At 24.6% G+C, this 24,095-nt stretch overlaps 2 protein-coding genes across 2 annotated transcripts; one reads left to right on the top strand and one right to left on the bottom strand.

The window, feature by feature from the left end:
- Nucleotides 1–5,821: 5,821 nt before the first annotated feature.
- On the bottom strand, nucleotides 5,822–7,237 carry LOC126900667 (uncharacterized). Its single transcript, XM_050676554.1, has 2 exons — nucleotides 6,771–7,237; nucleotides 5,822–6,707 (listed from the first exon to the last, which is right to left on the bottom strand). Exons 1-2 carry the CDS (start codon nucleotides 7,081–7,083, stop codon nucleotides 6,409–6,411), a joined length of 612 nt encoding a protein of 203 aa, XP_050532511.1. The 5' UTR covers nucleotides 7,084–7,237; the 3' UTR covers nucleotides 5,822–6,408.
- Nucleotides 7,238–12,904: 5,667 nt separating this feature from the next.
- LOC126901592 (allatotropins-like) lies at nucleotides 12,905–21,503 on the top strand. The gene is made up of 3 exons (XM_050678175.1): nucleotides 12,905–13,046; nucleotides 18,808–19,097; nucleotides 21,243–21,503. The coding sequence occupies exons 2-3, from the start codon at nucleotides 18,832–18,834 to the stop codon at nucleotides 21,382–21,384; spliced, it is 408 nt and encodes a 135-aa protein (XP_050534132.1). The 5' UTR covers nucleotides 12,905–13,046; nucleotides 18,808–18,831; the 3' UTR covers nucleotides 21,385–21,503.
- The last annotated feature ends 2,592 nt before the right edge of the window (nucleotides 21,504–24,095 follow it).

Below are 24,095 nucleotides of genomic sequence, written 5' to 3'. Positions count from 1 at the left end.
TACTCAAACTTTGTAACTACTAAGTATAACTATTATTGTGGTATAAATTATCCAAAATAGTTCAATTTTCAATTATCCAAAAAATTTTATTTTTGATTGTTTAAACTAAAATACGTAAAGAATATTCTCTAATAAAATAATTAATTTATAAGAGAGATTTTAAATTAATAAATAAAATATTATGAATTACGACAAAGAAATTCTAATATTTTATTACATTTATTTTTTAAATACATTTACGGAATACTTGAGAAAATTAATAAAAAAAAAAAAAAAAAAACGATAACCAGTACTTTTTTGTATATATAAAATCAAATTACCATGAGTCTAATTATAGAAATATCTTCAAGTGAGTTTTACAAATGAATTACTACTAAATACTACGATATAAACTTGTTGTTAAAATATGTTCTCAGCTTCACATTGAAACTAAACATTAGTTATTAAAAGCTTCGTATTCGATTTAAATTTTTATAATTTGAAATATATTATATTTATTACAAACCATCCAGACTTATTAAATGTGAATGTAATAATAATAATTATATTTTTTAATGTGTTAATATATAATGTTTTTCACACTCTGTTAACTTATTAATTTTTTTTTTTTTTTGAAAAAATATAAATACATTGTACTCTGAAAATTATTAGTTTCTAAGAAATATGTAAATTTCTTTAAGTAATACACAAAATTAACTTCTCATAAAATATGTAAAGGTAAAAATATATGATTTAATAATTACTTAATTAATTTTTTTGGTAATATTATTTTGAATACCTTCTTTACAAATATCTTGTAACGCTACATATTCTATGTGACTTTATAACCACTTTTTTAAATATATTTATTAAAATATGAAATAAGCACTTATTTTATTTTAATTTGCATTTTATTATAAAAAAGAAACCTAGATAAATTATACTTATTTAAAATAAGTAACATAATTGATTTTTTATTATCTAAGTTAATTAAAAGTAATAATTTAAGATTAAATATTGTATTTGGGTAAATACTATTTAAATTTACTAATTTAACTGCAAATGTTAAAATTTTATTTAAAGATCTTACTTCTACATGAAAATTATTATTGTAAATTATTATAAAAACTATTAAGAGTAAAAATAACTATTATTGTTTTATTATATAAAATTGAAGTTTTTGTGAGTTATTGAAGCATTTTTGTTTAGTATTTTAAAGGAATATTGTATCCATGTCAATAAGAAATTTATGCATATTATTCGCTCGATATTCGGTAATATTTGCTTAGTAAAAAAAAAATTCATCACCCCTCTTTTTAAAAATGGACAAACAATATGTCTTGGAGTTCAATAGTGTATAAAATGTCTTCCTTGTTGAAGTCAGTGTATTCTAAAGTTGCATTAAATATTATAAATAATACTACAATTCATGGAAGCGTTAATAGATTCATGATAGTAAATAGTTTTAATTTTTAATTTGAAACATATCGATAAGTTTAATCGATACATTGGGAGCGAATATTTTGAACTAATAGACATAAAATGACTTACTATTAAAAAATAAATATCTTCAGACATTAAAATATAAATTTATCTTTGATGTATTACATTGAGTCATTAATATAAAAAATACTTTTGTAAAACTTACTTGAATCAAATAAATATTAAATATTTTAGTATTATACTCAAACAAATATAAACACCGTTTTGTGGTTGACATCTATTTATGCACTTATGTTAGTTTTTATAAATTAATAATCGAGTTTTGTATTTAAAAAGTATTGTTGTCAATTTTTAAAAGAGCCGTGAATTTTATTATGATTAATCATCAATTTGCATATAGAAACTGTAAAGCTCACAATATTAGAGTTAAAGTAATGTAAAATAAACCTGTTGGTGACATATTTTAAGGTTAAGACTTCTTATTTTGCCTTTCTCTATAAAGTGTTTTAACTTTTTAATATCTTGTTAAAAGGAAAGTAACTTTTAAGCGTAGAAAATATTAATAGATGTTGATGGTGACTTTACAAGAATATGGATTAAGAATAACTATACTTGACAAAGTAGCACCTGTATTTTACTTAACATATTATATTAGAGACTATTTGTTTTAGTAAGAATTATCACTTATAAGTTATAATCTCAATCACTAAGAAGTTAAATAATAGTATGTATAAAGATATTTTTTGTAACAAACTTCAACCACGAGTACAAGGTATTTTGACTAGAAAATACTTTTAAATTTTCTTCTAAAAAAAATAAGAACTTATCAGCATTTTGACTTTGCAGTTGTCTAACCAATAAACTTATTTATAAACATTAGAAATCTCACATTTTTGAGTTTCATGTACACTAACTATTTGTAACACACTTACATTAAATGATACTCTAAAATATTATGTTATATAAGATTTATTTATCAATAAAAAAGAGGCAATTCTAGAAAATTATCTCTCGAAAAAACACTTACGGACAAAAGTAGAATTAATTTAGGTAAATAATTGTAAATAAAATATATTCACATAAAATTATAAAAATAATTATCAAAATTCATGAATTGTAAAAATAAAAGTAGATTAATGGCCAATATAATGGTTGAAGCCATCTAATAAAGAAAAAATAAAATGAAAAAATCGTTTTATGTGTTATATTGAATGATAGTTCAAATTTTAATTTATGATAAAATTATGTATTAGCTATTTAGAATATTATCGGTAATATATTTTACATGTATATTAATTTGTCGTAGAGTTTATCTCCGGAACAATAACAGGTTACAGGTTCGAAGTTGGAACTATACTGCCGACTTGGCTTGTTTTCTATTTGTTTTGTTATTTTTTTTATTGCTGTCATTTTTGTTGATTTATTTTTATCGTTATCACTATTTTTGTTATCGTTATTGCTACTGTTTTTATTATATTGGTTTTCATTAAATGTGAAAAAATTGATTAAAAATAATTTTATTTTGACGTGGTATTGTTATAGAGTTATGGTAGTTTTAAGTAAAAAAAGCTTAAAAAATCCTAGCGCAATAAGAACGCTAAAAATATCGATTTAGTATTTTAGTTTAACTTTTAGTACATAGTTCTAATAATTATAGCAACTAAACAATTAAATTATTATGTTAGTTATCAATTCTTAAATAAAAATAATATTCTACATTTTTTTAAGTTATAATCATTAGGGAATAACTTAACACAAATAAGTAGCAATGAAAAAATGTTTACTTTTCATATTAATGATGCTATAAAAAGTAAGCTTAAATTATTATATAAAATATTTACAGTTTCTCGTTATTTTCTAAACTTTTTTAATGATAATGAAAGATTTTATGAGAAATCGAAAAAAATAAAGATTATATCATTATTGATAATCTTATGATCAATGGCACTTTATAGGCACTATTATGGCACTTCAAACACACACAGTAAAGTAATTATGATAATTTTGGGTGACTTCATAAACAGTATTGCATATATATTTCCTTTTAATTTGATCATAATAAATATGTACTTAAATAACAATTCTGACTCTTTAAAATGAAAATGGTGAAATAAATAATGCTAAAAATTTATTAGAAGACTGTAAGATTATTAATTTTGGTATTAAAGAATAATTAAAATATTACATAATTATACATTGTTATAAAATACAGTTTAATAATAATATCGTTAGTTGCAATCCTCCAGTCGATGAAAACGATTATACTACTACTAATCTATTTAACATATATAGTGATCTTAAGGATAGAAAAATATGTAGTTTTACGATATAATGACCCAACAAATCCCCAGCAACAAAAATAATATTATAAAAATAAATAATAATCAAGAAATGGAATTAAATCTACTTTGATTCACTCCACTTATAGTGAATTACTCTGATTGTATCCGTTTAACAATATAATATGTATTTAAATATATTTTAATTCTAAGAATGTTTTAGCATACATAATGATTGTAATAGTGGCTTCGTTTTGACTAATAGCTAATCTCATTCTCAACTTTTTAACCTTAATTCAAGTTGCATCTTTAGAAAACTCAGATAGTGTGACATATTGGACAAAACAGAAATTAATCGATATGGGCCAAATAATTGTAAAATATGTAATAGAATTCATTTCTTTCGGCCTATTCAATTATAGATATCTTTTTAAAATTATTTTATACAAAAAAAGTTATCCTACATTGATAATAATATATTATATATTAGATATTAGATATGGCATAAAATAGTAGTAAAGCCTGGAAGCTATTAAACCACTCGAATAATTAGAAGACGCAAGTGAAAAAAACACCTTAATATCACTCCGAGTCAAATAACACATAATCTTATAGTAAACGGCAAACAAAGAAAAAGGAAATGCGACACTAAAATTAATAGAATAAATGAAGGAGAAGTGGAAAATTTAAAAAACCCAGTCACATTGGACGAGCTACAAAAAGACTATTGACGGTATGAAATGTAAATAAGCTATAGGAATAGAAGGAATATGGGTAGAAGAAATAAAGAAATTTGGACCAATAACTAAACTTTGGGCTCTGGCAATATTTAATGATTGCATAGATATGGAAAGAGTTACAAAGATATGGCTTAAAGCAAAGTAGTTGCACTCCTCAAACCAGGAAAAACAAGTAATGATGCAAGTGATTTCCGACCAGTGTCATTGTTGTGCCATATGTATAAATTATTCGAAAGAATAATTTTAAATAGAGTTGCACTAGCGATAGATGGCAAACTAATTAAGGAACAGGCGGGCATCCGCCCAGGAAGAGCTGCACGGGCCAAGTATTGAATCTGCTAAACCGTATCGAGAATGGTTATGAGGGAAAGCTAATCACTGGCGTTGTATTCACAGACCTTAGCGCTGCGTATGATATCATTAATCACCGGTTGCTCAGAAAAAAGGTTTATGAACTTATGAAATACTATAAATTTACAAAAATAATTGGAGCACTACTAAAAGACCGTATGTTCTATGTTATACTACAGGGGAAAAAAAGCATGTGGAAAAAACAATACAACGGCCTACCTCAAGGGAGCTTTCTGGCTCCGTAACTTTTTAATATTTATACAAATTATCAGCCGAGGAGTCCCACAACGTGACATTTTCTGTATGCTGACGACCTTGCGATTAGCAGCACAAGGAGGTTATTTCGAAGAAATAGAGGAAACAATCAAGTAATCATTAATGATATTAGCTGAATACTATGAACGAAATTATTTAATTTCGTTTTTAATTTAATCCCCACAAGACACAAGTGTGCGCTTATCATTTTAGGAATCATGAAGCAAAGAGGAAATTGAACATTGAATAGCAAGGAGTTAAAATATACCATGTGAACAACCCTAAATACTTAGGAGTTAAATTAGACCGTATTCTAACATATAAAGTACATTGCTAAGATACTGGGAAAAAAGTTGCAATAAAAAATAATATACTCCAAAAATTAGCAGGGAAAAATGGGGCGCTTGTCCTAAGGTACTTCGAATTTTCGGTCTAGTCCTTTGTTATTCAGAAATTATGCCAGTTCAATATGGCGTCTTTCAGCACACACCAAGAAAGTAGACGTAGCCTTGAATAACACAAATAGAATATTTACTGGATGTCTGAAACCCATAACTGTAGAAAAAACACAGATTTTAAGTGGGATTGCTCCCCAAATATCAGAAATGAAGTAGCAACGATAGTGGAGAGGAAGAAACAGATATATATATTAGGGTGTCCCTTATTTTGAAAATTTTGGAAATTCTTCGGGCTCACCCCCCAAACTTGTGTGTATACATATAAAAAGTGGCTACAAAAAATTTCAGGCCGATCAGATAAGTTTAACCCGTGCCGACTTGGGGTTGAAAATCGGCCAAAAGGAGTACTTTTTTAGTTTTTAGCAATTAACTCGTAAATTAGCACTCTCACAAAAAAAATATTAAAACTAAATTGTAGATCTAATTGTTTTGTATAAATTAAGTCCTTACAGTTTTTCTTTTAAATCCATTAGTTTTCTAGAAAAATGTCAAAATACATAATATTTCGTAAAATTGCCGAAATTAGCATATTTACGAATATTTTATCATATATGACGAACCATATGTGATACGACCTAATGTTTCATACAAAAATTGTTTAAAATTAAATTTTGCGAAATAAAAGTATTAAGTACAAATTTCATTGAACCGATCGTTTTATTGCTATAGCTGAATTAACTCGATCATATTACGATTTTTACTAAATATATGAATTTTATTGCTTAATTTAAATATATTTCCTTTATATTGTAAAGTGATGTATTTGTTTGACTTAAACTCATAATGATACTTACTTCTCAATATTATTGTATAAATTAAAAAAAAGTTACTATATAAAATACAAAATGTTAAATTCAAAATAATTCACAAATTATAACAAAAATATACATTAAAAACTATGTTTTAATGTTTTTTTGTTGCAATTAGGATATAATATTCTATGCTCTTGAACACACAGTGTAAAAGTAACTCAGCTTTTTCATCGTTTACAGTTAAACTTTCATGAAAATCTTCCATTACCTTAACCGCTTTATCTGCAGAGTCATTTACTACTTTAAGTGAACATACAATTTCTTTTTCGTGTAAATAAAAATTATCAGTATTCCAATTACTTGGATCCAAATTTAAAAAATTAGTATTGATATCGAATCGTTTGAAAAATTTCATACTGCTTTTTGACAAAAAAGAAGCTACAGTTTTTCCTAAAAAAAAATATCAATCACTCAATAGTCATCAAAAAATAAAGATATCAAAAATTATTATACCTGAAAATGATTTGTCAATATGACTCGATGAAAGAATAAAACGTTTACTAGGGTTTATTATTGACTCATTATTAAGGGATACAACCATTAATTTTTTTATTTCGGTTGAAATGGAATCGTCCATTTCCCAGAAAATATTACACTCGCGAATAGTCAATACTGCTTTTGCTCTTATAGTAAGATTAACAATTCTTAGGTTATAAAAAAAAACTTTTAGAACTTGTCCAATGGATGGAAGTTTTGAACCTAAAATTTGAGTAGTCAAAGACCCTATTAAAAATATTTTATTGTCATTTCTTAATACTACGGACATTTTTACGTAAACTAAAAGAAAAACACAATAGGAAGCAGTTCAACTTAATACGCGATGTGAGCGACTAAAGTGGTATAAGTATAAGTTCACTACATCTATTGCTGCGATTTGTAATAAATTTACGATTTCCAGAGTTATTTATAATTTAAAAATAATAACAATACATTAATTCAGTCATACCATAGTATTATCGCCGTACTTGTACGATAAGTGTTGTAATAAACCAGATGATAACTAACAGAATCTAGCATTAAAATTCATATATTTAGTAAAAATCGTAATATGATCGAGTTAATTCAGCTATAGCAATAAAACGATCGGTTCAATGAAATTTGTACTTAATACTTTTATTTCGCAAAATTTAATTTTAAACAATTTTTGTATGAAACATTAGGTCGTATCACATATGGTTCGTCATATATGATAAAATATTCGTAAATATGCTAATTTCGGCAATTTTACGAAATATTATGTATTTTGACATTTTTCTAGAAAACTAATGGATTTAAAAGAAAAACTGTAAGGACTTAATTTATACAAAACAATTAGATCTACAATTTAGTTTTAATATTTTTTTTTGTGAGAGTGCTAATTTACAAGTTAATTGCTAAAAACTAAAAAAGTACTCCTTTTGGCCGATTTTCAACCCCAAGTCGGCACGGGTTAAACTTATCTGATCGGCCTGAAATTTTTTGTAGCCACTTTTTATATGTATACACACAAGTTTGGGGGGTGAGCCCGAAGAATTTCCAAAATTTTCAAAATAAGGGACACCCTAATATATATATTAACATTAAAAGTTTTTTTTTTATAAAAAGAGATTTAATGAGGTAATTATCCCTTATCTCTTATAAGAATATATCGTTTGACATAAATTAATTGACTAATAATTAATAGACAAATTAAATGAAAAAAAAAAAAAATGAAATAGAAAATTATTTTTTTTTAAATTATAGTACACAACATAAGCTTAATTTAACAAAGATATGAAGCTCGGAGTATTTCCGGTATATTCTTAAAAGAAAATTGAAAAAGTTTTACTTTTCCTACGTATGTTTTAAGTTATGAACTTTCCATATAAGAGGAAAAGTGTGTCAGATGAAAGAGGTATATATAAGATATTTATAAAAAAAAATTTGTTTTTATCCATACATTTTTCAAAAATCTATAGCAATTAAGGTTGAAAATTATAATATAAAATCGAAAATTTAAAATTAAAGTAGCATTTTTTAAGCTACGGCAGCCATTTGCACATAGAAGATAAGTCATTGGGACAAATTTTTTTTAACTTATAATACATAATATATGCTTTTATATAACATATGTTTTAGAAGCTCGAATTATTTTTTGAACAACTACAAAAGTGATGTTGAATAGATTAACTTTTTTTGTAAAATTTGCCATTTCAAATTATCCGCAGGTAAAGGGTTAGATTTTCGAACATTTTTTATTAAATGAAATGTGAAATACGTAAGGTATTTTAATAAAAAAAGATTTTTATTCATAAATTAAAAAAAAAAATTTTATGACAGTTTTAAGTAAAAAAAGTTTAAAGAATGTCAATATTTTTTTTATTTGAAAATAGCCATTTTTTTGGAGCGATTTTCATTGTTTACATAGAGCGAAGGAAAAATATTTAATTTTTGAGGGTAATATCTAGAACTAGATTCTTCTGGATAAGTGCCTGTCATCTAATAAATATTTTTTTCCGTTAAGTATTTTGTTCTATTATTGTATCTATTCACTGAATTTTTATATTGATTTGGTTGGATATTAAAAATTGGATATTTTGAAATTACCATTACATGTGTATTGAAAATGTTCTATATTAAGACTTATCATTAAAAAATTTACTGTAATTAAATAAATATTAGATGTATTATAAAATAAATTTATAAAATTCTTCATTACTTGAATCTTAAATTAAAATGCTATTAATATGATTTTATATATGATTATCTAAAATAACCTTAATGATTTATTTGTTTATTTTAAACACGGAACTTTTTTGAATAATAAACAAAATTAAATTAATTTTAAATATTTTAATCATATGTATTTTACGCAACTCTTTTTAATGAAACATTTATGAGGTATGATTTATTTTTTATTTAATAAGCAAAGGTTTTAATGAGTTAAGGTGTAATCTAAAACTCATGGAATGTTCAAGTTGTAATTGAGTAGTCTCTTTAATAATCATTAAAAAACCATATAAAAAATCTATCAATTTAAAAAAAATGCTTGATTTATTTAATAATTTGTAAAAATAAGTATAAGATCATCACATTTTTTTACTTTATAATATTTACTTATTATATTTTTCATAAATATATATGATCCATAATATAATTATTTTGCTTTAAGTATAGTATATTTTAAATACATATTCAATGTATATTATGTACTGTATAGTAATTTAAAATAAAAATATTGTTTATCTTCTTACATATCTCAAGAGATATTTCTAAGATTAATGTGTTAATAACTTACTAAACATTTAATTAACTAGACTAACTACGGGTAAAATAAAATAATAAAATATTTTTATTTATTTATTTATTAAATTATTCATTTGGATATGAAATCGTGTTAAGCATTATTATTTAATTAATCTTTTTTCCTACAGTGGTGCCGTTAGATAACGTCAACGACGTTAACCTATCATAATGCAAATAAAAAAGTTGCTTGTAGATCTGTTTTTTTACTATGTACAAGCTCTAGAGAATAATACGTGATTGTAATGTAAATTATTTTAAGGGTTCAAAAGAATTTCATTGATAAATAAATTAAAGTACAATCGAGAACCAGCTAAGTAAAGATGAGATATTTTTTAAATTAGTATTATTGACAGGCTAATAGAAAGGCGGTACAATTATATTTTAAGTTACAACAGTGCAACTACATTGTTGTAACTTAAAATATAATAAAAAGGGTATTGATAATATTAATTTTTCTGGATATTTGTTTTATTGGATGAGCTATGAACTAATGAATTAATTAATCCTCAGTAGATTGTTTCTATGGTGTTTTTGATTAGACGAATTTTCTATTCAATATTGTGTTAATAATTTATTTTTAATTCAATACAATTTTAATACTGGGGTCAGTAATCATTTGAGAGTTTCTTTTTTTAATTCAATATTTAAGAAACTACTACAACATATGTATATAAATATACTGAAATTATCAAAAATCTAGGGTTAAAAAGATAGTTCAAACGAATTCTTTCCTATATAGATTCAGTTTTACCAAAATTAATTTTTTTTTCTAAATAATAGTAATATTTACAGGGTGATTGACTAACAATGCCACATGAATTTTCTTTAAAAATATTAGTGTTATCATATATATAATTATTTTATTTGTTATAAATCTTTTTTGAGCTATTTAACAAGAAAAATAAAGATTCCATCTTCATCCCTTAACCCTCAAATCAATATCGACTTTAGTTTTTCAAATAGCAACTTAGTTTTTTTTTTTATTAATCTTGTTTAGCATAAAAACATTCTCTCAAAAAAAAAAAAATCAATTTTAATAAATTCTAAACGAGATATCACTATTTAAAGTTTAGGGGATTTAAAAAATAAAACAGTAGTCGGATAAATACAGTAACATTCATACTTAGTGTACAAATAAGAACTACCAATGTATTGTATCGCGACTTAAAATTTGCGCGTCTTTTATAAATCTATATAAGAAATACTCACATCCTCTAAACTTTAATGAATCATACCTCACTGATTTAATAATAATTAATAACTGAGAAATTCAGAAATATATGAGACTAAAAAATACCAAAAATATATTTCTGATCGTAGTGATTATCTTAAAAGAGAATTCAACTAGCTAGCATTAAAGAATCACCCTGCACACTAGGATGACTGATATTTTTGAGTATTTTCTCATATGGTCTAAAAAAAATATCTTCAATTGAGCTTTATATGACATGATTAATAATGCACGCTCTAAGCTCAAAGTTTAGAGAAAATATAAGAATATGTGGCTTTTTCGGTATTTCAGCGCAAGTTTTGATTTTTCAAAAAAGTTATCATTACAATTGATTATTTTGTTTTATTAGTTTAAGTACCGTTAAAATGGGTCACCTAAATTTTAGATTCTAAAATACTAGTAAAACTATTATTTAACTGTTCCTTTCTGTACTTAAAATTTTTTGAAGAAGAATACCAAAAAAAGCTTATTATTTCTAATACACTCTATTAATATCTCGTTGTTCATCAGTATTTTAAGAAAAGTTATATTAGTTTTAAGTTGCAAAAAATATTGTGGACAATGCTATTTTTTTCGGTAGGGTGATTTTGAAATTTTTTTAAATTTCTAAAAATGATAGTTTTTTTTTTTTTTTATAAATTTTTGGCGATATTAAGTTTATCTATATTAAATTTGAATTCTTTGACATATTTATTATTAATTATTGGTTCAGTGAAAGCTGAGAATTTTCATGAACAAACAATAACAAGCATGTCCCATCACAAAACCAATACCTTCTCAGGTATCAAAGCTAAAATAAAAGACTGAATTTTTATATCGTTAGATCAAAAATGGAATAATGTTAATCAAAGTGGTAATTTTAAGTGGAATTCATTAAAAAATTAAATAAGCTATGACTCGCCAAAGTTCTGTGGAAAATTTTGTTTTTAGTTAAACCCAGAACAGTTTATATTTGTATAAAAATGATTACTTAAAATATACTATTTGTATAAAATTAATAATTTTGTTGACATTATTAGAACGGTTCCATGAAAATGAGACTTTTTGTTTCCATATAGGATAATAATGTTTGCAACATGGTCTACTTCCTGTGATTTTTATTAAAAATAACTAAATATATTTATGCTACAAAAATTTATTACGTATCTATTAACAACCAAAAAAATGGAAATTACTCATTTCATGTTTTTATTTTTTTTTTTCTACAAGATTTCATGTATTCTTTTCTAAGTATAAAATTAATTTAAGTTCAAAAAGAATTATTTCTTTTGTTTTTTTCTTTTACTCAAACTTTTTTTAATAAGAATATACCTAAAAAACCCAACACAGTCAGGTTTAGGTACAGTATACACATGACATAAACGGAACAAGTATAGATGATATTTTACAGTGATTAATATAACCATAAAAAACTCTTGGATGCAAATTTACATATAGTGTTTAATGTTTTTAAAAAATTGTTAGATTATTCCAATAGTAACATCAATATTTCATTATTTATATCTTGAATATAAGTTTTATGATTTTTAATTAAACATTAATAAATTTATTATAATAATTAAATTTAATATGAAATTGATATTCAATAATTTAATATTTTAATTATAACAGAAAATTATAAAAATTTAAAAAGTAGTTGTATATTTCGTTAAATCTATGGCAAACGTGTATTATAATTGACATTATTGATTTATGAAAAGAAAAGCTGAAAAATTCTTCCTGGAAATAATTTAAACGTACTTATTTTTTTTATGTAAAATGGGTGTTTAGGAGGTACTTATCTACTTCTCCTGTATAACTATATTGACTAAAGTCTACTACAGTCTAATTATACTTGACCTAAAGTATAGGCATAAATAATTGAAAAAAATCAATTAAATGGAACAAGCTAAATGGATCGATGTTATAGTTTTTTCGTATGAAATTACTATGAATAGAACAATTAAGTATACTTAATTGTTCTATTAATAATAAATATGTCTTTTAAATATGATATAATATATTCTAATTTTAATTAAAATAAAATTCAATATTAAAACACTTCCTAATGCCAACAGGTTGCGCGGTCCAGATCACTAGACATAAGAGGGTCGTCAGGGGGCGCATATAACGAAGTTGAATGGTTTGACGTTCACAGAGGTACATATTGTGCTGTAGCATTAACGATATCCTCATTTCGTTTGTTGCTACCCGTCACCTACGTGTAACACGCGCCTGAGGCTAACATTTAAACGGTAAGCTTATAATAATTTTCTTTTTTGTTTTTGTCCAAATAACAGAAATTATACGTTAATATGAACGAGGAGTACGAAAAATGTTTTATTCTATGAGAAGGAAATTCCATTTTATCTAGCACAAAACAAATATAATAAAACACATTTCAATCAACAATTATGGCTCGTAAAATATAGATTTTAGGTGAATCATAATTATTTATTTTTTAAATAAAAATATGAAAGTTAATCTATTTAAAGGTATATTTACTAATATTTATTTAATTAACATAAGATTTTCGATTAGATTCAAAATTTGTTAAAAATCATATATAACATTTATAACATGATAAAAAAAAAATCTTCAACTAGAAGTTTTTACTCAAAACATTATTAATTGATATATTTTGGAAGTGTAGTTTTAAGTCAACACTGAATTTTCTAAAAAAATATTTTATTATTTTATTTTTTTCTAAATGTGTTAATAAAAATATATCTACAAAAACAATTTAAATAAGAACATTCATTGCGTAAATTCAAAAATAAATATTTATTTTATATGTACAGTTTTTTTTTACATAAGGCCTAGAATATAAAATAAAGCTATCAAAAATTAAATACATAAACCAGATAAATGTTCAAACTTGTTGGAGAATTTTCAATTAATTTGTAGAAAAAATAGAAAATAATATAAAATACATACGAAAAAAATTATTTTCTTAGCTATAAAAATGCATTTATTTATAAATATGTGAATTTAAAATATTCTAACATGTCTAGATATTTAGGGTAGTTAATTTCTAAATTCAATTACAGGAAATTTCGTATGGGAATGATGGAATAGGTTTTAAATTATTTTGAGACATCTTTTTCATTTGTCAGACCTTTAAGGATGTACCATTAAAATAAAATTTTGTTTTAGTTATAACGTAATAATTTATTTGATGCTTTATTAATGTCACTCATTCATTTTATTAGTCGATGGCATTTTTAATATTAATTTAATTTTTAATTATAAAAGATAACTTTACAAAAACATTTGATATGATTAAAGGACTTTTTAATGAACGATTTTTCGATTCTGTCTTTATAATATTTTTTAGATTTTTCCTATCTATTTCAATTTTTTTATCATAAATTGACACTTGATAAAAGTAAAAACGTGTCAAACGATGGAACTACAAAGCTTATTGTAATGTAGTGTTCACAGTAATATGACATTAAATTATGTAGTACTAATAATTTATTGAGTACCACTTATATAATCGAAAATATAAATAATATTGAGTTTTTTTTGTTAAGTTTCTTATAGATACATATTTTTCTCAATTTATTAATTATAAAATATTTTTTATGTTTATCCCTTAGGGGAGACTGGAGGAACTATGGTTAGTGAGTAATACCGGTGACCTCATTATCTAATAAACCCATGCATCTAAAATTATGTTGACCATATGTATAAATTAAGAATGATAAAATGACCTTATTCTTATTAGAACGATGTTATCAAAAAACGTTTTCACGTTTAAATATGTGAAAATAGTTTTCGTTTATTTATCTAAAAAAATTTTTTTAAGAAATTTAATTTATGGGAAGCAAATTATTATATATGAACTATATTTCAGTGATTTTTTTTTAAATGATTGTATTCCTATCTTTTTGCATGTATTTATGTATGGCCGATATTACCCCAGGGTAGGGGAATATCGTTCATTTGCATTAATATATATATATATATATATATAAGATTATATTTAAAAAATCTAAGACTTTGACATAATGTAGTCAATATGTTTATGCATCCATTTATTGTAATAGCATAACATTTAGAGTCTTAGAACCAGAGATACAACAATTTTTGCTAAGGTGACATTAGTTTCCCCAGTCTCCCCTATACCTTATAAAACTGTCCACTTTATTTTTTAAAATGACATATACTTAATTAATTAGTTTATAACAATAAATAATGATCTAATTAAGAAAATTACTTGTCGATAATAACTTTTGGACCAGTATTTCGGAAGTTATTGAGAATTTTATAACTAGGTGGAAGGAAGAGCATTTAAAAAAGTAAACTTGTTAGCCTTGTATTGTATAAGGGATAAAGATGAAAAATACTTTATGATTAATAAATTGAGAAAAACATGTACTTTAAAGAAACTTAATTAAAAAATTAAGTGCTTAATGATAAATGAATCATTTTTAGTAGCCAGAAAATGTCTTAAGAATCCCTTAAATATATATATATATATATATATATATATTATTTGACATCGTACTAAAATAATGAAAACTATATTCTGAAATAAAAAAAAATGTATTAAAAAGTAACAATAAAGTATTGAAATAATGTTAATTTTTATAGTTCTAGTTGATGGTATGCAAATATAAAATAATAAATGTAGTATAATTATACTGCAACATTTTTTTCAATAATTACATTTTGTAATATTTATCATTGGATATCTCATAATTTCTATAAATAAAGCATATTATGTTATACAAAATAGGAAAACAGTATTTAATTATTTAGGGTTAAAAATAATTAAAATGTTTTTTTCAATATATTTGTAAATAAGTATTTTATTTTTTAAAATTATTATTATCAATTAATTACTTTGATATCCTATACTTAAATGTAAATGCATATATTAAATGTATATAAATAAAATTACATAATTAATCTTTGCAGTGATTATATAACATCTTAAATTACATAAAATGCATATTTAAGGTATTATAAGACACAATGACAGAGGAAAATTTTTTATGAAGAGTCTCCAAAATTATATACTTGTAAATTTTACATTAATCAATATATATTTTCACAATAAGTAATACGGTCTAATCCATTTTAATCTTCTGACATTTTGATAATGATTAAGAAGTTGAGCTGCAGCTTTGTTGACATGAACCTTTAAACGATTTTTTTCATATGCCCTTGCATATCATTGAATTGCTATATTGAGAAATTGTAAGAAATTGTATACAAAGATGTTGTATGCAGAGTGATTATATTAATATTAGCCACTCAATTACTCTTAAAATAATAATTATACATAAATATATTTTTTCTATGATTCATTCGATAACGTTTAGATCAATTGCCGTTTCCACTATGTCTGTCCCTGCCTTTCTATCCAATACTAACCTTTTTCCATCTTTAATTCCTAGGAATTTCAGATCTTTCTTTACTTGGTCGACTTTTTAAAACTCCTACTATATCATCGGTTTCATTAAACAATTTCTTTAATCCTGCATTTATCCTTCGTTCGTTATTCATTTTAGAGCTGAATTCTCCTTAATATTTCCTCTCAAATGTCATTAACTTTTTCTTATCTGTCTTGGTCGATGACCACATTTCGCAAATATATAGTATAATAGGTCTGACCAGGGCTTTGTATAGTCTAATTTTTGTTGTCCTTGATGGTAGTTTAGACTTAAATAGCGGTACTAGTGAGAAATAGCACTTATTATTTTACGGTTGATTTCCTCATGGTTATTTGCCCTTTGATTTACGTCTACTATAAGATTTTAAAGTTAGGTACCTTTTCAAATGTCATATGTCCCGTTGAAGTTGAATTATAATGATGTTTCCTTCGTGATACAATTAGGTACTTTTTCTTGTCTTCATTGATGTTTAGTTCTACACTTTTTCCTTCTATTAGTTTGTTTTTGCGTTTCTTATTTATTCTAGATATACTCGATATATTGTTTCACCCATTATAATTATATAATCTACGTACGTTGCCATCACTATATTTTGTTTTCTAATTTTTAGACCTTGAAGTCTTTTTGCACTTTCCTTACTTCTGATTCACGGGCAATGTTGAAGTTAGAAAATAAGTCTTTATTAAAATACAATATATTATTTATTGTATGTGTCAGTGATCGCACTCGTCACTAGACAATCCTCATAACTTATTTATGTAATATTTATCAATACGTAATATGGGGGATAATGCATCCCCTTGAATACAAACCTTCACTGATTTCATAAGTTTTGCTGGTATTCTGAGTTCAATCATCACCTGCCAAAGACTAATTTTCTCGATAGAGTCGTAGGCTTATGTGAAATTTACAAATAGTAATTTTATACGTTGATTGAATTTTTTCTTATTCTATTATTGTTTAATTGAGTGTATTTGGTCTACAGTTAATTTACATTGTGCGAACCCCGCTTAGTAATCTTCTTTATTTTCTTTAAATTATAGTTCTAGTGACTCATAGCATCTGCTCTTTTATATCGGATATATAGTAACATGTTTTATACTGATAGTATCGCCTCATCATTCCATATTTTTTCAATCAATAGCTTTAATTTAGTTGTTGGGGCATTTTTTCTTTTTTTCAACAGTTCTGTTGCAATTGCATCTGGTGCTTTCCCGTTCTTAAGCATATTCATCACAAGTTAAATTTCTTCCTCTGTAGATTCCTCTATGTATTGTTCAGCTATAGCAAATTTTCCTGATGACTTATTATGAGTTAACTGATTAAGCATTATTTCAAAAACTTTTTGAATTCACTGGCAACTGGCAACAGTCACGAATTGTTTATTATCAATTATGACTATCAATAGATATACTTTTTGTATTGTCAGTTAGTGTATTTATAAACTCGCAACAATGTACCTTACTATCATTGTTAATAACAATGCTGTGTACCTGCTAATATCGATGTCATAAAAAACCAATTAGCTACCTGTATTTGTAATCCCTTGTGTATTATACCTATATATTAACTCAAAAATTTTAAACTTTAAATGTTTATATCTAATAAACAAATTAAGTTTTATTAAAAATTCAAATGCCATTTACTATTGAATTAAAAACTCAAACATTTTATTAAATTAAAAATATGAGTTACCATTTAAAAAAACAAAGTTGACACCCTTACCAGGCATAAGGGATGAACTTAAAAAGTATTTCATAGTTAATAATTCAAGAATAATGTGTAACTAAAGATAATAATAAAAAAAAATGTTTAAATTATTATTATTCTGTAAGTAATTGAGTGGGTTATGATAAAAAAATCACCCTGTATAATAAGTAACCAAATCTTGCTAATTTTCCATCTGTTTTCTTCTCTATTATATTTTTCTGAACATTTTTCAATTTATATTGTCTATATCTAAATACATTTACTCAAGGTTAGACCAAAGTCAATATGAGAATCTTGAAAGGGAGCCATTTTTTCACAGGAGACGCTCTATAATTGATATTAAAAAAACAACCAATTCAGTTGGGACGTGGTATAGTTGAGACAAATAATAGACAAATAGTTGACATTGATGATATCACTATCATAAAAGAATACTCCAATGCGAATCTGTTAAATACATCGTTCATGTAGTGTACGTCTTAAAGTCAAAATACTGAAAAAGAAAACATCACTGTATTGATTTGAAGATCGCTCTTAATTTGAATTTATTAGTGATTCTTTAGATGCTATCTGTAATTCCTTGTATGTACGGAAATATTAGTGTTAATTTTTTATAATCTTTCTTAGTTTCATCTGAGTTGTTACTTATTTTTTTTTCTTCTATCAGTTTTCCTTAATGCCTTATTTATGTTTTTTCATTTGATTGTGTCTTTTTTTCATTGTGTGTATTGAAAAAACTAAATTTTTTTAAATTTTATTTTTAAATTTCAATAAATTCTAATAATAAAAATTAGAGTTAAATTCATCTCTATTTATTAATGCTTATTTATATTTAAGAATGAAAATACATTATATAAAATTTTAATTAAAAAAAATAATTTTTTTTGTATAATTTTTTTAGGTGAAGTAATATTTAATAAAAACCATGGTCGTAAAAACAGTTATGGTTCAATTATTTGTACTGACGATTATATTTTTGATGTTAACAATTGTCACGCCATATCCAACATTTGAAAATAATGTAAATGAATTCAAAAACAAAAATAGAGATAAAGTAAGAACCATAAGAGGCTTCAAAAACATGGATTTGGCAACGGCTAGGGGGTTTGGTAAAAGAACAGAAAACTTGCTGTTAAATCTTTTGCCATCAGAAACTTCAGGAGATTTTAAAGAAGATAATTTAAAACAGAAGTAAGTTGCAATCATTTTTAATGAAACGCCGAAAATGCAAAGGTTATAAGTGACATTATTACACAAATTAAAAGATAGTATATTACTTAAGTACCTAATAAATTATTCGTATGCAATCTATTAATGCGCTATTTTGACTACCATACAATGTGTATTTTATAACAAACTGGTAATTCCATTTAAACTATGGATCATCCAATAAAAATTTGCATATCAAAATTATACTTACAATGGGAGGTCACAGTGATGGATCATCGATTTTCAAAAAAGTTATATGAATCTAATCTACATTTAATACATAATTGCACTTACTTTAATTTTTTTGCCAATACCCTACTTAAACAGAGAATAACGACTGAAAGTTTGAAATAGCTTAAATAGCCCTTTTTATCTTCTAGTAAGCGCAGCAATCTATTGGTCACTTAGTAACATCCATGATTTTTGGCTTTTAACAGAAGAAAAATATTTGATATCTGTTTAATAGATTGGACTACTTGTATTAAAAAAAAATGTATTATCAACAAAGGATGATTATATTAGTAACTTAAGATGATAATATTGATAATAAAATATCAATTTTACACCAGAATAATTATTGAAATGAAATTTGAAAGAAGAAGTGGAATACTGAAAACTATGAGGTTATATGTAATAAAGGAGGGTGATATGAGAGCTGCTAGTGTGTGTATAAATGATGTGGGAGATCATGTTAAGTGAAGGTTTAGGATATAGTTAGCCAGTCTCAAATAGATAGGATAAAGGCGAGGGAGAAGAAGATGGATCCTAAATAAATACCAGACTCCTGAATAAGTACAATAGCATGTTGCAATAAATACAAAAAATGTGTTTATTTTTGGTAACAACGAATATTAGATCTTATGTGAGGCACTGAAAATCTAAACCATTAACTCCTTTTTTTTCCAAATTACTTCCTTCAAAATTATTCTTTGTTTTAACCTAATTATGAAATCTTACGCTATTGACACTTTTTTTAATAAAAATAGCATAGTTGGAAATAAAAAGTAGAGTTAATTGGCATGGCTTCTAAACATGTATGAAAAGGTCCTACAGTGAATTTTACCTAGAGGAAATGAAATGTAGGGCAATTATTCTTTGTTTAATATGTTAGATCAAAGTTTATTAGTATAAGAAAAAATTTAGTTAAAATACTGCGTAGGGACAGAACATTGTATAAATTATTTTATTTTCTATAAATTCTCGTACAAAGAGAGCAATTTTGTTTTTATGTTGTCAAGTGCTTTTTGATGTTCAATTTATACAACATAATTAAAAACATTACACATCAAATTGATAAGAATTTTATTGATAATAAATAAATATTACAATTTATATATTTGTTTATTTCGAATATAAATAAGATGAAATATTTAATATAACTAATTGCTAATGGTGTATAAAATAAATAAATTATAGCAAAGTTTTTGTGCCAAAAATTCCGGTAGTTAGTTTCCACAGCTGATCATGTACACTAGAACTGCGCGGCTTTTGAAAGAAAAGTTGCGGGGGTCTTAGTTTTAGAATGCTTCCATTTGCAAAAAAAAAAATGACACAAAAATTAAAGTAGCATTACGCAATTGAGTTTTATACCTAACTGGATGAAAATGGAGTGGATACGATTTAAATGCTTTAGAAAGTCTTCGAAGTGGACACAATGTGATGAAATTGAATTTTCGATTAGTACAAGAGGTTATGGGAGAGTTCGAAAGACAGTGAGTTCAAGGAGGCCTGTCAAAGGGAACAATTTCCGATACTACTCCAAAAGAACGACAATTTTTGGACGGCAATTAAAAATGATGTTTCTGGATTATAACTGTAGAAAGTGGCGCGTCAAATATTGTTATTCGTCGTATTTTAATCGAGAATCTTGACGTGAGTAAGGCGTGCGTGATGTTGATGTCGAAAGTTTTTGTTTCTAGATAACTCTTCAAACCATGTAGTGTATTTTGTTGCCGAGTTGCTCGCATAAATAAGCCGGACACTGTTGTTTGAGTAGTATAAGATGATGCAGCATCGAATTAGTGTAAATTTATTTTGATTTAATGCTGTACACAAATGTAAGACTCTTACAATTGGGTTGTCGATTAAAATATAACTGTTGTGTTATAAAATCTTTTTTTTTCACAGTATTCCAATTGATTGGGTTTCAAGAAAACTGTCCAATGACCAATATTTAGCGAAGGCTCTAGTAGAAAACTTTATAGACACAAACCGCGATGGTCAAATTTCTGTGGAGGAACTACTGCAACCGATTAATGGCGAACAATAATAATAAATAAACCAAAAAATACGCAATTTATTCATGTTGTCTAAGTCAGTTTCGCTAACTTAAATTATAATATATTGTATATTTCTTTTAATAATAAAATTATGTAATTATCTTGATTAGTCATCTGTGTATTATAAATAATACTCCGAACATTACATAACTTAATGGTTATAAGAATGAAATCCAATAAAACTGTTAACAATTGGATGGATAAAGCGAACATTTTCTTATAACTTAATTAAAGTAAATGGAACATGATAATCACAATATTGTTAGTGTGAATCTTTACTAATTTAAAAAAAATAGTATCAAAATCAGCTTTTGTAACAATTTAACTAAAAACTTAAGCCACAATACATTAGCTAATTAATGAATATCATTAATTCATTCAGTATAAATCCTTTTACAAAATAAATCATTAATTAATAAATAAGATAGTTGTAATGAAATTTAAATTCTAAAGACACTACATTTTTCAACAATACTTTGTTCATATCTATCATAATTAAAATATTTTTATTTTAAGCATTCCTTCACTAATTCATTAACAGTTAATTTTTTTTACTATAATGTCTAAATATTTAACTGAACATTTGCGAATTTTTTTTTTTTTTTATTTATGTATGTATAAAAAGAAGTATGTTAAAATATATTTAAAAATCTCATAGAAGTCCTAATAAAATGTTTGATAATTTTTTTTACTTCATGTTATTAATATTTATATCTTAAAAAAATTAACAAACAAAAAAACATTGGTTCTATGAAATACTTAAAAAATAATAATTTAATGTAGTTACACTGTCATATCTCAACAACCTCTTTTGTATATACGTTTGACTGTATTGAAATAAACCAATGAGGTTGCCAAACGGATAGTAATTTCAAGTATGGTAAATTCTTCAATAATCAAATAAAATAAACTTGAAAGATAAGATTACTTATAACGCCTATAATTCCGTTAAGTCAAACTGATACGAGTGTAAAAAAGTTTCATATCAATAAAATATCATTAATATTAATGATCACTTTCGATCTTGTTTTTAGGAGTTTTGGTTATTATTAATGCAAATATTTTGGACGTTTGAAATAGTGGATATAAAGAGTTCATTCTCTAAACACATATTGGGTTAGGCTATACATACTAGGTTGACTTTAAATAACTTTAATCTATTCGTATTTTTTCCGAAAAAAGTGTTTCTGTTCTCTTGTCAGTAAATAGTATTGAGACGTTACTCTGAGATGGCTCGTTGATTTACACTGTTATAACACGCATTTTATGATTATTTTAAATCAATATTTTTCAACTTTTGTTTATTTATTTAAACACATGAAGTAAAAATCCATCTACCATTTTACCGAATAGTCATCAATGTTTACATAGAAGTCTTATCATCTTTTTTCAATTTTCAAGTCAATATTTTAATATATTAAAAAAAATAATTGTATAAGCAACTTTAAAAAAAAACTTATTATTAAATGNTTAATATATTAAAAAAAATAATTGTATAAGCAACTTTAAAAAAAAACTTATTATTAAATGAGTTTATTTATATATATAAACACCCATTTTTAATTGTTTTCTCTGCAATACATTTGATTATCACTAATCATTGAAATTATTACTTTAATTTGAATTATGTTATTTTTTATTGATTATTTATTATAAATATGATTGTATAATTACAAAATTAAGGTATAATAAAAAAAAATAATAATAATGATCTAGATAGTGATAGTTAAATGATTTTGCCATGGGGGGTGTAAAAACCTTTATGAAAATATCATCATAGGACACATCCCTAGAGCTTTTTTTATTTGTATTAGTACATCAAGGTATTATTATAGACTACTATATAAACTACTATATGAAAAGGGTTTTCAATGGAGGATCTATCCCCCTAATCCTTTTCCATTCGACCACCATTATTTATAAATTGAAAAATTATTTAAGATGTTCGAAATAACTTTAAAATCTCTAGTAAACCTAACAACACATTTTTCGGATAGTGTGCAGGAAATGTTTTGTGATCCTTAATGTTTGAGGTATTATTTATTACAATTACTCTTCAAATTACACGAAATGAATCATTCATCTTTTTAATGTCTTACTATTTATTTGATTGTTAATGTTATTTTCTACTATATACTATTATATTAAATGAAATCATGCTAATAATACAAAGTACTAGTTACATATTTTCCTTTAAATATAAACTACACTATCTTTTCTATTCATTTATAAAAATAAGAAAATATTTCTACTTAAATAAAAATATGGAATTTAAATTAGCTTAATATTATTTATTTACTTTAACAAATGAAATATATTATTATTATTTGGTATTTAAAATATTAAAATTAAATAATAATTAAGTTAAACCCTAAAAAATCTAAATTGATTACTTGAGACTAATTAATTATAAATAAATAAAATTAACTCTAAACCATAAAAACACGTGAAAAAACTAGGGGTACACAATTTCAAGAACGATGTTTTTATCATCAGCATCAAATAGATAATTCTAATATCAACAAATAGATGTTTTTTATATCAAAAGGTATCGTTCAAAGCTGGTAATGAAATATTGTCTCCGTAATTTTCTAAATGATATTTTTGATGGTGAATTAATTTTATTTATCTTAAATATTAAGTTGTTTCAATTTAGGTTCTTCTTTAAATGAAGAATTCGAAATCCTTGTAAAATGGTCAA

The sequence above is a fragment of the Daktulosphaira vitifoliae genome, unplaced genomic scaffold, assembly GCF_025091365.1.
Source record: "Daktulosphaira vitifoliae isolate Bord-2020 unplaced genomic scaffold, ASM2509136v1 Scaffold_3, whole genome shotgun sequence".
Classification (NCBI taxonomy): Eukaryota; Metazoa; Arthropoda; class Insecta; order Hemiptera; family Phylloxeridae; genus Daktulosphaira; species Daktulosphaira vitifoliae.
This window is presented reverse-complemented; position numbering and strand designations above follow the sequence as displayed.